The sequence below is a fragment of the Coptis chinensis genome, chromosome 7, assembly GCF_015680905.1.
Source record: "Coptis chinensis isolate HL-2020 chromosome 7, ASM1568090v1, whole genome shotgun sequence".
NCBI lineage: Eukaryota > Viridiplantae > Streptophyta > Magnoliopsida > Ranunculales > Ranunculaceae > Coptis > Coptis chinensis.
This window is the reverse complement of record NC_141462.1, coordinates 50,130,165-50,146,246: the sequence shown is the minus strand read 5'-3', so window position 1 is coordinate 50,146,246 and position 16,082 is coordinate 50,130,165. Positions and strand designations below refer to the sequence as shown.

General features: G+C 39.5%; 1 protein-coding gene across 1 annotated transcript in view; it reads right to left on the bottom strand.

The window, feature by feature from the left end:
* ATATH8 (Protein kinase superfamily protein) overlaps positions 1-13,178 on the bottom strand; it is a 32,972-nt gene extending 19,794 nt beyond the window's left edge. The window contains exons 1-7 of the mRNA XM_086573682.1: positions 12,824-13,178; positions 12,568-12,743; positions 9,337-9,496; positions 9,079-9,131; positions 8,266-8,409; positions 7,993-8,097; positions 7,774-7,899 (exon numbers count right to left, since the gene is read on the bottom strand). Of these exons, the coding sequence (XP_086429808.1) occupies positions 7,774-7,899; positions 7,993-8,097; positions 8,266-8,409; positions 9,079-9,131; positions 9,337-9,496; positions 12,568-12,743; positions 12,824-13,118 (1,059 nt within the window). The 5' untranslated portion in view covers positions 13,119-13,178. The remainder of the gene's footprint in view (positions 1-7,773; positions 7,900-7,992; positions 8,098-8,265; positions 8,410-9,078; positions 9,132-9,336; positions 9,497-12,567; positions 12,744-12,823) is intronic.
* Between the last annotated feature and the right edge of the window lie 2,904 nt (positions 13,179-16,082).

Genomic DNA, 16,082 nt, shown 5'->3' with positions numbered 1-16,082 from the left:
GCTGTTGGGTGAGGGTGTCCAAGGTGAGCTGGTGTTGTTGGAGGAGCGCTTCTCTTTGACGGCTCAGGCGTTCTTTGACCGTGTCCATGTATCGCTGATGAGATGATTCCGTGGACCTAAGTTCATCCTGAGCCTGGACTTTGGCCAAATTGGCAGCTGCCAGATCTAACTGAAGCCCGGCATAGGCAGCTCGCAAACCAGAGGGGCCATTAAGTTCTTGCTCCAAGGCTGTCACCTTAGTCTTGGCACTGAACAGGCCGCAGATCATAAAGGAGATGTCCAGGCTCACCTGGGATCAAAGATGAAGATGGATAAAAAAAAAAAAAAAAAGAGAAAGTTGTACCCTTCCCAATTGGTGTACAAACGAATCGCTGGCCGGTCGAATCGAACCTCCTCACCCGCTCGGCTATGTCCTCGGGCGATGAGCATTGTAGAATAAGGAGGAGGCCACGCGGCATTGTCCAGAGCGAGTCCGCCCAGATTCACCTTTACGGTTGCAAGACCTTGAATATGGGACAGAAGTCCTCAGCAGTTACAAGAGTGGATGCTGGGGCGGTAGGCTGAGCGGGTTCTTTGCCAGGCCAAAGATGTACGGGGGGAGGAGACAAAGGGGGTGAGAGGGTGAAGAGGTAGGGCTTGATCTTCGTATGGAGGCCCGCTGAGTGGTAGGGGCGCTCTCTTCGAGAGGTGGAGGTCCGCGGCTTCTTGGTCGGTGGTCGGTCAAAAACTGCATTCCATGGGAGGGAACCTCCCTCACATCGTCTTCAGAATCACTATCGAACAGTTTTTGTTTGTGGACATCCATGTCTTCAGGAGGGGAGTGGGGAGAGGCGAACTGATCGTCCCAGTGGGAGATAGACAGGTAAGACAGGACGGCTTTGGGAGCGGAGGAGAGGTGAGGATCTTGAGATTCAAGGGAGGCGGGGGAGTGTGAGGAGGTTCGGGGAGGAGGGCGATGAGAAGTATGGGTGTGAGACCTCTTCTTTGGAGGAGACGCTTGGGGCTTTCGCTCCTTGAGGAGGGGAGGACGGAAAAAGGGACCTAATAAGCCACGGAAAGTGTTGAGATCGGTGATGGGCAATAAGGGAGTAGCGGTGGTGGGATGTATGCCTAAGAGATCAGCTTGGGCAGAACCAAGGTCGCGAAGCTGGGCAAAGATAGGACAAGAGATGCCATCATAGATTATGGATTTAGAATCTGGCCGCCAACCTGCAAATAAGAACAATCGCGAGTTAGTGGATTACATGGAAAACACCTCACGGAATGAGGAAAGAACTGCAATACTCACCACGAAGTCGGAAGGTGAGGTGATTAAGAGTCAGGGTGGAAGGAATGTCCGCGGACAGAAAATTTCCTGATACATATAGCAGATAGTGGTGCTACACTTTATCTAAAGTGGTAAGCCGGAGAAGAAAAGATTGTTTCTTGGGGAGTACACAGAAGGACTGGTATCCTATGTTGACATCTTTGGTGCTGGTTTTGAGGTAGTATTGAGAATAGATATCGCGGCTGGTGATCTTGGGTGCCCGTGTCCTATTATAAGAGTTCGTGGCATACATTATTCGCCAGAAATTTCCTATGCATTGGCAAGGGGGAATGTTAAAGTGGTTACAAATTTCGATGTCCAGGAGAGTGAGGGAAACCGTAGACCGACAACTATTTGGCCTACAGTGATAACGAGAGATTCCGGATGGCGGGGAACTAAATGGGGATAGTAGGTGACAGAGGACACGTGCTCCAACATAACATCGGCTGGGACGCCGTAGGCGGCTCTAATTGCATCTAAATTAGGTCTACAAGACCCGGGGGGGTGGCAATAGAGTAGCAAGGTGACTAGAAGTGGAGGGTACCGCAGTGGAGGCAGGAGGAGGGGGAGATGCTACACCCGCGGAACAGGAAGAGGACGAGTCGCCGGATTTGCGGTCCGACATCGGAACGGGAGCTGAACAGATTCTAGAAACTGAACTACTTCAAAACAATAAAGAGAAAAGATAGTTCAAACTAAAGGAGAGAGGGCCTAGAAAACATACCAATCAACGGGAAGAGAGAGTTGGTGAGCTCGTGAAAGATAGCCGGAAGCGAAGAGAGATACCGGAGAGACCACTACTGGGAAGCCCACGCAAACTGATGAAAGATTGGAGGAGAAGAAAAATGGAGAGCTGGAGCAAGGTGAAAGAAGAAGAAGAGACAAGGAAAAAGAAAATGAGGGAAGGTGGGGTTTAAATAGGTTGGGGGTAAAAGGGTAATTTCAGGGCGGTGAGGAAATCGAAGCATCGGCCGGGGCTCCAGCTGAAGGGCAACAATTGGGAACACAAGAAACGAGGGGCCGCCGAAAAACGCGCGTGATGAGTACCTTTCACATCACACGCATCCCAATGCAAATGAATATTAGCTGGAAAAGAGATGAAGCGGTGGAAGTTCTCAACCCCGGGCCAATTATATGGCTGCGAAGTAATGGACTTGGTCAAAGACGAAAGGGGATGCAGTGTAACAGGGAAGGCTGGGGAGTATAGGATCATGTCCGCGAAACCCTAGACCGCGGACGTGGCACAAACCCTAGGCAGCGGACGTGGCACTGGTACGGCTATAAGATGAACCGAGGGATGGAGGGAGAGATGGACGATCTGGATTGGGGCGTCCCAATAGAGGAAAGGAGACCAAGTCAGCGGGACAAGGAGGGGAAGGCAGCTTAGTAAGCTATCCTGGGGAGCAAGAGAACATAGCCGCGGAACCCTAGATTGTGGACATGGCCTAGGTACGGCGAGAGGAGAGCCACCTGATGAGTGAACAGATGGACGATCCAGAACCGAAGGGAAGGGGTATAAAAAGAAGAGCACGAGGACAGAAAGAAAGGGAGCAGACGGTAAGAAGAGAGGAAGAAAAGAAAGAGTGAAAAGAGAGTGAAGAGGGAGTTAGGGTTGGAATCTGAGTTTTCTTTCCAAATTCAACTTGTTTAGTTTTGAGGTTCTTACAGTTTGTTAGTTTCCTATTTGGATTTGGAAACCATAGGTTATTATAAATAGGGCCTTGAGCCATAGAATTCGTTAGTGTTGATGTGAGTACAAACTTGAGCGTTTGAGGGTTAGTTCCCGTTTATCCCCAATTGAGATTATTATTGAGTGTTATTTAATTATGTTTTGTTTAGTGTTTTCTTTGACTTTGAGTTTAGTCTTATGTTAATTTTAATTGGTGTTCATCTTACTTCCCGCTTCCGCGAGTAGGTTTCATCAGATTCTCTATTCCTAGACATGTTTACCCTTCTCCACAAGCTATCCCTCTCTACACCAAAACTCCAAAGCCATTTCCCTGGGCGCCAAATTGAAGGTATGGATATTCTGAAAACGCAGACCCCGTCCGTTTTGTACAAGTAATCTAAATTCCAATTAACAAAGTGATACTTATCGTGCTCGTCTTATCATCCCACAGAAAATTTCTTATGATCAACTCTATCCTATAGAAAACACTCACGGGAGAAAAAAAATGTTGGATAGTGAGCTCATAAGGAGAACAAGGCACCCTCTTTTTGAGAAATACCTACCCTTTTAATCACTAAGTTTCTTACTCAACTATCTGGGAAGGATCCCTAAGGAGGAGGCCAAGATATGTGGAAGGCAAACGATCCACACCACATCCAAGCACAAAGGCTAAGACATGAATGTCTCCCACCGAAAACACCTTGCTCTTTGAAAGGTTAATACATAAACCCGACACAACTTCAAAACACCCGAGAATGCCCCTAAACCACCTTACCTGTTCAATATCATCCCCTAAAATGGTAATATTTCTTAGATAGATGACAAAAGAGCACATCGTCCCTACCAACTCTGAACCGTGCCAATACTCACATCTCGTTTGCCCTCGAGAGCATACTACCCAAAATCTCCACTACCAAGATAAACAAGAGCGGGGATAGACCTCTAGCACTTGAGAGCCATCCACAAGCCTTGAAAAAGAGGCATTAGAAATACATTTACTAACGCAAGCTCTCCACTTCGAACCAAAACCCATTCTATCTAAGAAATAATCCAACAACTTCCAACTTACATGTATGCCTTAGTTAAATTCACCTTACTGACAACACCACCCATGCCCCCTCCCATTTTGATCATCAATTGCCTCATTGGCAATAAAAATACCATCCAAAATTCGTCTATCGTACAGAACCACTCCTTGCTCATGGGAGATCACACGATTGATCACTCTATTCAATCTAGACGAGAGAACTTTCGAAATGATTATGTAAACACTCTCAATTAAACTAATAGGACGCAGATCCCAAATGTCCTTGAGATCGTAAACCTTAGAAATCAAAGTCATGAAAGTCTAATTAAAATTTAAGGGTAATACATTTCTATGTCCATAAAACATAGTATTTGACATGGTATTTCACTCCGCATTTTTTTTTTTTTTTTTGGTGAGTAAGCGAGGTTGTTAGAAAGGTCCCCTACCCCTTTTCATAAAGATAAAAATAGCTTGTTTTTACATTCTCTCATACTCTCCCTATTGCATCTTCATATGCAATTTTCTTTACATCTTCAACAAAGGAGCTTGGTGCAATATCTATACATCTTACATTAGGGCAGTTTGCAGCTAATGCATCTGCTAGTTTATTTATTTCCCTAAAGATGTACTTAATTGAAAACAATAAAAGATCTGTCTTCATTTGTTGTATGCTTCGAATCATTTGCCTTGCTTGCCATGGATACTTCTTTTTCTTGATGAAGGCCACTACATTCTGTGAGTCCGATTGTGCCTCTATTCTCCAGATATTGTGCCTCACTGCTAGTCGAATCCCTTGCTCGAGGCCTTCCAGTTCCACCAATGCTATTGTGTTGTATTGGGATACCCCATGCGCTGCTGCCATTACTTCCCCATTTCACTCCACATTGTTCCGACCTAAGTGCACGTCACATTCGACACTCCCTTTCATAATATATTCTTGATTTCTATTCACTTCATGTGCATTGGGCATTCTATTCAACTCCAGGAATCATCCACAGCTCTGTACACGCCCAAACAAACTCCTATACTGTTATACCATACCCACTCATTTCCATTCAACACGTGCAATTATACATTTTCATGTTCCCTGCTTATTAAAAACACACAACCCCTATACTTACCATCAAAACCATAAGCATGTTCCTTTGACTTGCAATTTGTATTATGTATTTGAGATACCAAAAGATATGGCTGGTTACATTGCTTAGTTTCCTATCCATAGCAAGGCAATAAAAAAATGGATGGTAGGCAATTGTTGTTGATCACCGCAGTCACATTGTGGAGATTACGTGAATGTTTTTTTTTTCTTGATACGTGAACGTTGGGTGAACACAAATTGTTTTGCTTTTTTCAACTTCCAATGGTACTCCAGAAAATTAGAGTTTAACCAAGTGCGCATGAATATTCTGAATGGTCACGCAACAAGTAATATTATTAAGTGTGTCAATACTAAATTGGGGAAACAGACATAGGCATATTTTAGTGGACATTTTCTAAGAAGAATCTTTCTTTGAGTCTCTATTTGCAAGCTAATGTGTTGTATGTATTGTAAAGGAACAAGTATGAAACAAAAAAAAAAATAAAAACTAAAAATAAATAGATAAATAATAAATAAAATAAAAAAAAGGTCTTACGGAGCCTACTTTAAGAAGTTTACTGTCATAAAGATATGGGTTAGTGCGGAGTGACGTAGTAATGGGTTATAACTAGTCTTATAAGTAATTATTATTGAAGTAATGAAACTTTAGGTTTTCTAGGGTTTCTATGTTTCGTGAAATTGTAAAAACTTTGTTGTCCTTCGCAACTGTATCATATTTAGATTAACTGCATTAAGAATTATTCTAAAGAGTAGTTGTCATATGTAAAGAGGCCAGTAAATATTAGACATCAGAACTAATCAATATTGTTGAAGACCACCTGCTTTATAACCCTGAGCTTGTAGAAAGGTGCACCAATAATGTACGTCAAAGCGGTATAGGTCATAACACTCTTTAGCCAGATTACAGGTCATACACTCATGCACACATCACATTACACAGGGATAAGGAGCAAACTCACATTCTGATGCAATCACAATTGCAATAAAACGAACTCAACGACTTCTCAACTAAAATCAATTCAATTCAATCTCAAAAACTATTATGGCCAAAGGCCTACACGATTATTTATAGCTTTCAAAGGCTAATAATTTAGAAATAATGGAAAAAGAAAATAACAAGAACAACTAAATACATAACTAGAAATAACCTAAAAAGAAAGTAGTCTAATTAGTAATTATTAACCCTAAATCACATCATACTCTATCGTGGCAATCCACTCAAGACATACCTTCAGGTTCTAAGATACCTGTAAACTATGGAATGTCAACCTTAGGCTTGAACTCATTCATTCGGTGGAGGACGCTGCACAATAATGGGAGGAGGCAAATTATATCTACAAGGTTCATTCCCATTTACCAACAAATCTCTTTTCAATTTCTCAAACTTTTCATCCAGAGCAGTAAATTTCTCATCATAACCCAAAATCTTGTTAGTTATACAATTCACATTCTTCTCTAAAACCTCGAATTTCACATTGAGTTCTCTAATAGCAGTAGCCATAACAATCTTTTTTTATTTTTTATATTTAAAGTAATGGTGTAAAAAGAAAAGTGGACTGATGGGACGATGTGAACTGAATCAATAAGTGGGCCTGCTGGTATGTTTGCATTAAAGTAGTGGGCTTAATTTTTAAAATATGTGGACTGGACTTGACAAATAGCTATGGGTGGGCTGTTATGAATTAGATGGACTGAAAGTGGACTGTGGGCTAAGCTAATTAAAATAATTCAGATAAGCCGAAAAAACAGACTATGTGGTTTATTAGATGGACTAGTTGTTAAAATCTATTCGTGGGCTGCAAGTGTTAAACTGGATCTGGACTTAGCTAAAAACTAATAGAGGGTTGGGCTGAACTGGTGGGGTGGGCTTAGTGTTTGGACTTGGGGTTACTGGACAAGTTGGGGTAAGACCAAGAATATAATGATGGGAAAAGAAATATGCGTGAACAGAGAAAACAAGCTAAGAAAACATGAACAGAAACTCGAGAGGAAAAAATAAAATAAAACAGTAACTTGTTACAGTGGGCGAAAGATGGTGAGATGGAGGTATGTTGACACGCGAAGTGGCTGAAATCTTGTTGACTGATAGTGGCGAGTTGCAGAAGCGATTTAGTGGTAGAAATATTCTAATATCTTCTTCTTCAATACCAGAACTTCAAAGGCATAGAAGCCTTAAAACCTAGCTCTTGATACCAAATTGATGCAATCGCAGGTGCAATAAAACGAATTCTCAACTAAAATCAACTCAATTCAATCCCAAAAACTACTATGGCCAAAGGCCTACATGCGTTTTTATAGCCTTCAAAGGCTAATAATTTAGAAACTAATGGAAAAAGAAACTAACAAGTATATACCTAAATGCATAACTAGAAATAACCTAAAAAGAAAGTAATCTAATTAGTAATTATTAACCCTAAATCACATCACATTCCCCTTCATAAATACTGTTGAAGCCTTTTACAAATATTGTTGAGCAAACATGATCTCACGTTGTCCTAGGGAATCACTCTGATACAATGTCGAAGACTAATTGCCACAACAATGAATATCAAAAGGAACACGGGTCACAACAAACATCACAAGACAATGGTCTTATGGTAATTATCTAATAAAACATCTGTTTAACTTCTTAATAAAAAGATCTTGCACCAAACAAATAAACTGCAACATACCCGGAACTCTGACGCATTCGCAGCCTCTAAAGTGTAATCCAATTCCCCAACTAAGCCTTTTCCAAGCTCGTCAGCATAGACACGGAGATCATTCTTTCTTCTTGCCACCTTTTGCACTAGTCCCAACTGAAGATGTTTTCCAGTAAACAAAAAATGTAAAATCTTAGGGAATCAGATAAACAAGAATAGGAAATAAAATCTTCACAAGGTAATACATACCCCAAGGCGAAGAAGATAGATATCTCGTACAACAACATGACGCAAGTTTGGACGCTGAACCTTTATGGCAACATTATGACCATCAAGAGTAATTCCACGGTATACCTGATTAATGTTGCAGAAAACCTCAGAAAGAATTTGAAAAATAAAGGGAAGAGCAGCATACAAAAATATAGTCATGGGTAGGGTGGGAATGGGGTTGGTGAGAGCAAATAATTTAGATATCTTCAGAATTTACTTAAACCATGAGGCCGTGTGTATATACTTAAATACCTGGCCAAATGAAGCAGCAGCTACAGGTTCATCAGAGATGTAGCTAAAGACTGATTCAATAGGGGAGCCTAATTCTTCCTCAATTATCTGCATAGCCACACTCCTAGGGAAAGGGGGTACCCCATCATGCAGTTCAAAAAGTGCCTGCACTCAGAGCACAGAATGCAAAAGAAAAATATAAATGACAAGTATATCACGATAACATGCCCAGTACAGATGTATAATGGAATACCCCTTAGATAATGGAAAAGACAACATAGACCCATACCCATCAAGAAATTAATGATCATAAATCAAACTAGCATCAGACAAAGGCGAGAACTTTTTGACATACCAACCATCAGTACCGTAAGTCCGTAACCTTTCTTTTTTCTTTTTTTTTTTTAAAAAAAATCCTTCCAGTTTCATAAATGTATGTGGCATAAAAGCAACCAGCATGATACGGGTTGATCTGCCCTTGCAATTGTACTCCCCCTTAGAGGTATTGGTTCCCCTTTAATGATTTTGTTGGTACTCAGATTCCCCTACTAAAAGTTATTGGAACACATCTACAGTTCTACATAATCATCTCAGAAGTCCTAAGTTACAGAGATAAGAGGCACAAAAAAAAATAAAGCCCACATAAAGCTACTATCTATCGTCATAGCAATTAGTTTCGGTATACAAATCATCTATGAGGTTATAAGAGAGAATATATGCAATTTAGAAAAGCTCACATCAATTGTGATGGGACATCATATTGTTGCGAAGTGAAAAGCACTATTATAGTGTAAAAGTAAGACTAGATAAGTGTGTCATGCACTCATGCCTAACCTTGGAAATCTCCGAACCAATAATATCTGGCCTTGTGGAAAGGGACTGACCAACTGCATAGCAAGCAAAGGCATGTAACTAGCAAATTGGAAATCTCGTGACTGCAGGAAAAAGAGATGGGCCTGACGTAAAATTAAAAGAGAAAAAAATAAATTATGTGTTGTAAAAACAAGAGAACAATAGTTGGAACTGTGCAAACATGATATAAACTCAAACATACGGCTACAGTTTTTTAGAGGGATACTGTATCTTGCTAACCTTTAATAAAAGTAGGTCCCAGATTCAGGAAAGTTTCCTTGAGCATATTCCCAAATAAGTATTCTTGATCGTCCATGTTCTTGTCCACACCTGAGTTCCAGAACCTAAACACCGCCGAGGTTCGCAATTTGATAGCAGCTAAAGCAAAAGATAGAAACACCTTGCAACATAATAACAGTGAAACACTGTAAGTACTTAACCATAGAGAATGCCCCACAGGAATGACAACCAAAAAATAAAAATAAAAATAAAAACGAAAAAATAAATAAAATAAATAAAAAACACATAAAGAACCCATTTAAGCTTGTAACAAGAACATGCCATCCAATCCTTCCAATACATCTCAACTCAGTCGTAATGACTCAGCAATGGGTGATTGGGAACGTATTAATGATTGGATTCCTGATTTTCAGTAACCAGTATGCCAAACAATCAAGAAAATATTCGGTGACGTTACCAACCACCTCATCTTCGTCAGAACCATGGACGTGGCCACATGGGCATGTTAATGGGTATCATAGAGGTGAATGCTATGTTGATAGCCTTCCTTCACCCCCTAGGCGACCTAACGGGTCCATCAATCGTTATCCAGCAGGTAACGATTGCCATCACTGTATTAATTCTTTTGTTATGAATAATCTTATCAATCCTGGTAATAATGGTAATGATGACTAGTCTGCATTGATTTGTTTTATTTCACAAACCAATATGAATGATGGTAAGATGGGTGTTCCTAATTTTGATAAGAAATTGGATCCTGATGGTTTTATAGACTGGCACAAGTGCGATAAATTTTTTGATTACGAAGGCTTTGGTAATCCGAAATGTGTCATGTTTATTGAAACAAAATTTAATGGGTTTGCTTTGAATTAGTAGAATAGTGTTCATACATCACGTGCTATGAGCGTGATTAACCCCATCGAGTTCTGGCGTTGAAACAGAGTAATTCCTCTGTGAAAGAATACACGGAAGAATTTAATTTACTTGCTTCCCGTGCTAGCCTTACAGAGATAGAAGAGACAAAGCTAGGGAGATATATCCAAGGTCTCCAACATCCTATTCAAGATGTTCTTGATTTTAAGGATATTTACACTTTAGCCGAAGCTTATCGATATGCTGTGAAAACTGAATCTTTGTTTTCTGGTAACAATGTTGGTTTTCTTCCTTCTTCTTCATCAGTTGCCCCTAAATCCAAACCTAAGACAGGTATTGCTGGAGTTCGTTGCTTCCATCGCAATGATTGGGAACACATCAAAGAAAATTGTCCGAAATTATCAAAGAAACCTGTTCTTATAGCCGATGGAGACAATCAAGCTCACCATCCTCCAAATATTGAAGATCAAGAGCATGTTGTTGTTCCAATGGTGGAAATTTATCCGGATGATTCTTACAAACCTCTTTAAATCTCAAGGTCAAGATTTTTTCTAGCTGGGGAGAATGATGTAATAGGCATATTAGGTGTCCTTATTGGGACGCGTTTTTTTAGTTTTGGATATTTTATTTTATTTTATTAGACGGCCATGTATGTCCATAGAATAAATCCCAGCTAGAGTTTTCAAGGCAAGGTTAGTTGAAAGATTGTTATTCTTATGAAGTTATCAATTTAATTGGGAAATTGTTATTATTGAGATTTTATTATTCGATTGAAGCTTCCACCAATTGATTCACATCAGTTTAACAAACAAGATATAAGGGATTAAATCAGCACTCTAACTACAAGGAAATTTCTGAAGATTCATCTGAACAAGCCACAAACAAAGATACAAGGAACTTACAAGTACTTGGTTGGAATATTTGATGATTTCCAAGTGTAGTGACTTCAAGAAGTGCTAGAGGATAGTCGTAACAAAATTACAGTAATAAAAGGCTTCTACCAAAACAACAAATTGGAAACACAATTACACAACCTTTTCTGTCCATTGAAACACCCAAGCTTTAAATCAATTACAAGGTGGGAAATTTGAGCTTTCAAAGTAAAAATTGAGAGATGAGGGACGAGTAGATTTGGGGTCTCCAAAACCAACGTGGGTAAAGAGAGAGAAAGGGAAGAAAAACTCTAGTGTTCCCAGCAAAAATAAAACTTATACATGCATGTAAAATTTGGAGGTATTCTGACGTGTCTATTATGAACACTTGTTCAAAATGGGCCAAAATCAAAATTAAGCTCATAAGACATAATTAACAAAATCTAAATATGTTTAATTAAATAAATCAAATTTCATGAATCATAAAATGGATTGAAATCTGGTGGTCCCTCAAATTGTAAATACAAATTGCTTTCAAAATACCAAAATTTAAAACAAGCGTGCAAGACGTGTTCAGACTCCGTTTTCGACAAATTGATGTCTACAGACAAGTAAATGATAAAGCAAATATAACTATCAACTCCAAATCAGTATAGAACAAACAAATAAATACTTGAACAAATGGGTCGGCTCTAGTTGATTGTGTTCACGTGTTAGGCAACCACAAAAAGTACTAGAAGGATCACCACAAAAAGTACTAGAAGGATCACCAAGCACAAAGGCCAAAAGTAAGGTTACTACACCAATACTATGGTACTTTGTCGAGTTTGATTATCGATGGAAAATTGGAAACCATTACGAACTTGACTCTAGCTCAAAACGGAGAGGAAGATCCACCACTAAGTGCATTATCTCAGTGTGTCTTTTTATACACTCAAGAGCTTGTAGATATAGTATTTTTATCAATCTTTTTTTTGGTAAATATATTCAATGTGTGTTAAAATAAGATAATTAAGATGCTCCTGCATATGTTTTTTTCATTTCTTTTCACTTTCACTTGTAATTTATTGTCGGTTGCATTTCTTTGATTTTCTTTTGTCGATATCCTTGCATATGTTTATTTTTGTCATTTGTAATGTAGGCATTCTTAGCCTCTTTCCCTTTCACTAATGATACTTCACTTTACTGAGCCAAAAAAAAACAAAAAAACAAAAACAAAAACAACTGTAAAAAAATCGAGATCACAAAGTACCAAACAAACAAATTTTGATAATATAAAGTACCTTTACATCCTCAACACAAGTGAAGAAAAATTAATAAAAGTAAACAATAGAGCTTACATGTAGCAAGCTTAAGGGTTAATTTTAGTCCTTCACATGTTTTGTTACAACAAATAGGTCAATGCCAAATAGATGCCACTATGTATATAAATAAATATAAGAAAATTCTAAAAACGTATACACACTTAGGGACCATATGAAACTACCTCAAGAAGTCGAAGTGTCACCAGATGAGGCCTACAACTGAAATAGTCTTCAACTTCCTGTGGAACATAGACCTCTGGAAGTGGCTTAGACCACGTCTTTGAGAGATAATGAATGTAATAACCATAAGCTTCCAACGCTTTAAGATCAGCCAAAAATAAATCCATGCCAGTTAGTCCTGTCAAAAAAAAAACGTCACCATCAGTATCAACAAATAAAATAATATATCAACAAACGTAAGAGAAGAGAGGGAAGGACCTGGATAGAAAGGATGAGGCCAGGAAATACGAGGTTGGAAAGAAGCGGTAGAATCCTCTAGATGACGAAGCCAAATAAAATCGTTGACTGTTTTTGAAAGTTTGGGAATGTGAAGAGTTTGACTTGCCCAGTTGACTCCCTTTTTTAAGAACTCCATGTCTTTACGAACCACGTCTCCGAAATTACATACGACTACTGATGTTGTTCTTGGTTTTCTTATTCGTTTTTTGTTATTGGTGGTGTGGCGATAGGTAATGGATAGAGGTAGAGTTGCGGCTGTAACGAAACCCATCATTATTGTTGAGTTGGAGAAAGTAGGTTGGATTATGAGGAAGGAACATGAAAATGAATGGCAGACAACACGTTTGGGTTTGGGGTGGTGTTCAACTCTTGACTCTTGACTCTTGACTCTTGACTCTTGACTCTTGACTCTTGACTCTTGACTCTTGACTGTCATAGTCATATTACTATATTCCGCGCGGTATCAATATTTCAGTAACTTATCACCCTTCTAGTTTCGGTTTTGGCAAAGTGAGGCTGTTGCTTCCAACCCAAGCAACTTGAACATTTCCTTTCTTTAATTTCGCTTTGATTTAATTATATATATGCAATGGGGAACATCACTGTTTACTAGGCTCGAAGGTCATCATCACCAACCCCGAAAGGTAATCAAACATGGAGTCATTACCGTCTCCTCACTCTAATAGCCCGAAAGCTATTATCTATCCAAATGGAATAATTACACAAGTGAAAACTCCCAAGCCAGACGAGGACGCTGGTGAGGTTCGAACTTGGAATGTCCCCCATACGGAGAGGGGTGTTGTCATAGCCCAAATTTCCAGAAAATTAAAATATGTAATTATCTAAGATATAAATATCTTAATCGTCACCCTATTTAATCATCTGAAAATTCAAAATGAAGTGAAACCCTAATAACCCATTATCAAACACAATATTAAAAATCTGATATCAAACTGTTAGAGTTATCCCTCACATGAGAATGAGGATGAAGGAAAGAAATAGTATTGTTCGTGTAAATAAATCGGAGCGCGGATGCGCTCGATTTAGCCTAGGCCAAGGGGCGCCCGCGCCCTTGCTGTGAAAAAAGAAGATAGTTTTTTTTTTCAGCCTCTCACGAAACAAAGTTACTGGACTTTTGGTTTGAGGAAAATAAGAGAGCGCGCACGCGCTCGATTTTGCCTTACATACCGAGAGTGCACCTGCGCTCATGTCTAAATTTGCAGACTTCTATTACTACAGTAAACGCGAAATTGCGGGTTACTATAAAAACCAGAAGTAAGATTTTAGAAAACCTAAGTCTTGAATAGAAACCCAATTTTGAGAGAGATCAAGATTGAGATAAAACCTTTGCAAAGAGAAAACCTTGTAAGTAGAGAGGAGTGATTTAGTAAGGTGGAGAGATTTAAGAGGAGTGATTGTAATCTTTCTTTCCACACTTATACAAGGATTAGCTCTTGTGGAAGTAGGCATTATTAGCCGAACCACGTTACATCTTCTGTTGTGATATGCTTTACTTTCCTTGAATTATTATTACTTGTTTATGATAGTTGTTGATTGCTTGGAAGGTTGGGTTTGTTGTTGGTTGTAGTTAAAGTTTAGTTTTTTGTCTGGAGAAGTAGTTTGTCCAATTGCAAGTTATCTTAGTGGGGATCGTTTGGTATCGTTGTCCCCAACAAATGATATCAGAGTCAGTTTAGATTAATCTAGGTTATTATCCAAATTTTGCTTGGAAGGTATTTGACAAAATTCCTGAGAGAAGGTTTGAGTTGAAATAGCTTGTGGAGATGGACCATTCTGTAAACACTCGCATAACTAGTCTAAATAAAGCTAACTATACTATTTTGGAAGCCAAGATGGAAGACTTGCTCTATTGCAAGGACTTTGCACAACCTATTGAAAATGGAGGAGTAAAAACGGATGCAACTGCTGTGGCTGAGTGGACCAAGCTTGACAGAAAAGCAATTGGGTACATTTGATAGTGGATTGACGACAGTGTCTTCCACTATGTATCCCAAGAGACTACCGATTTTGGCTTGTGGAAGAAACTCAAAGACCTCTATGAGAGGAAGTCGGCCAGAAACAAGGTGCTGCTTATTAAGAAGTTTGCTAACACGGAGTACAAAGAAGGTTCTTCAATGTCTGAGCATCTTAATGAAGTACATAATACCATCAATCAATTGCACTTGATGAAGATTAATATGGGTGACGAAGTTGAAGCTTTGTTCCTATTAAACTCTCTACCCGATAATTGAGAGACGTTAGCAGTTTCTCTTAATGGAGCAGCTAAGGATGGAATCATTTCCATGGAGATGGCTACCAGGGCATTGTTGAATAAGGAGACAAGAAGGGGTTCACGAAGCAGCTCCTCTCACTCAAAGATCCTTGTCACAGAGAAGCGGGGGAGAGGCGAAAGCAGAAAACCATCTCAGTCTAGAGGTGATGATAGAAGCAAATCTAGGGGTGAAATTATAACTCATAAGGCAAAGAGACAATGTTACTATTGTGCCACCAAGGTTACTTCAGGTATGAGTGCAGAACACTGAAGATGGATGAGAAGAATAATTATGTACATGAAAACATGGTAAAGAGGAATGAAAACACAGGCAGAGATACTACCGCACTAGTCAACGATGATCTAGTGGAAATTGTGTCGGATTATGGTGAGTGTTGTGTTAGTACCTCATGCCAGGATAAAAAATAGGTGATAGATACAGGAGCATCCTATCACATCATACTGCATAGGGGATTCTTCACTACCTACAGCTGTGGTGAATTTGGTGAGTTAAAGATGGGTAATAGTGGAGTCTCGAAGATTGTAAACATTGGTGATGTTCATGTAGAAACCAATGTCGGCTACACTTTGACACTCAAAGATGTAAGAGATGTCCCTGACATTCGGCTAAACCTAATTTCCACTGGAAAGTTAGATGATGATGGCTTTCAAAACTCGTTTGGTAACGGGGTATGGAAACTGAGCAGAGGTTCCATTGTAGTAGCCAAAGGGAAGAAAACTTGCTCGCTTTACAAGACACAGGCTAGTTTGTGTAAAGTATAGTTAAATGTTGACCTTTTATGTTTGGCAAGACCTTTTGCTTGGCAAGAACTTTCATGCCTTTTTCTCCCATATGACAAAGTCTCTTATGCCATAGTTCGGAGGAAGAAAGCAACACAGGGTGCATTTCCAAAGATTCCCCTCTCACAGAAAGGACAAGCAAAAGGTTGTGTTCTTGGAAGACCA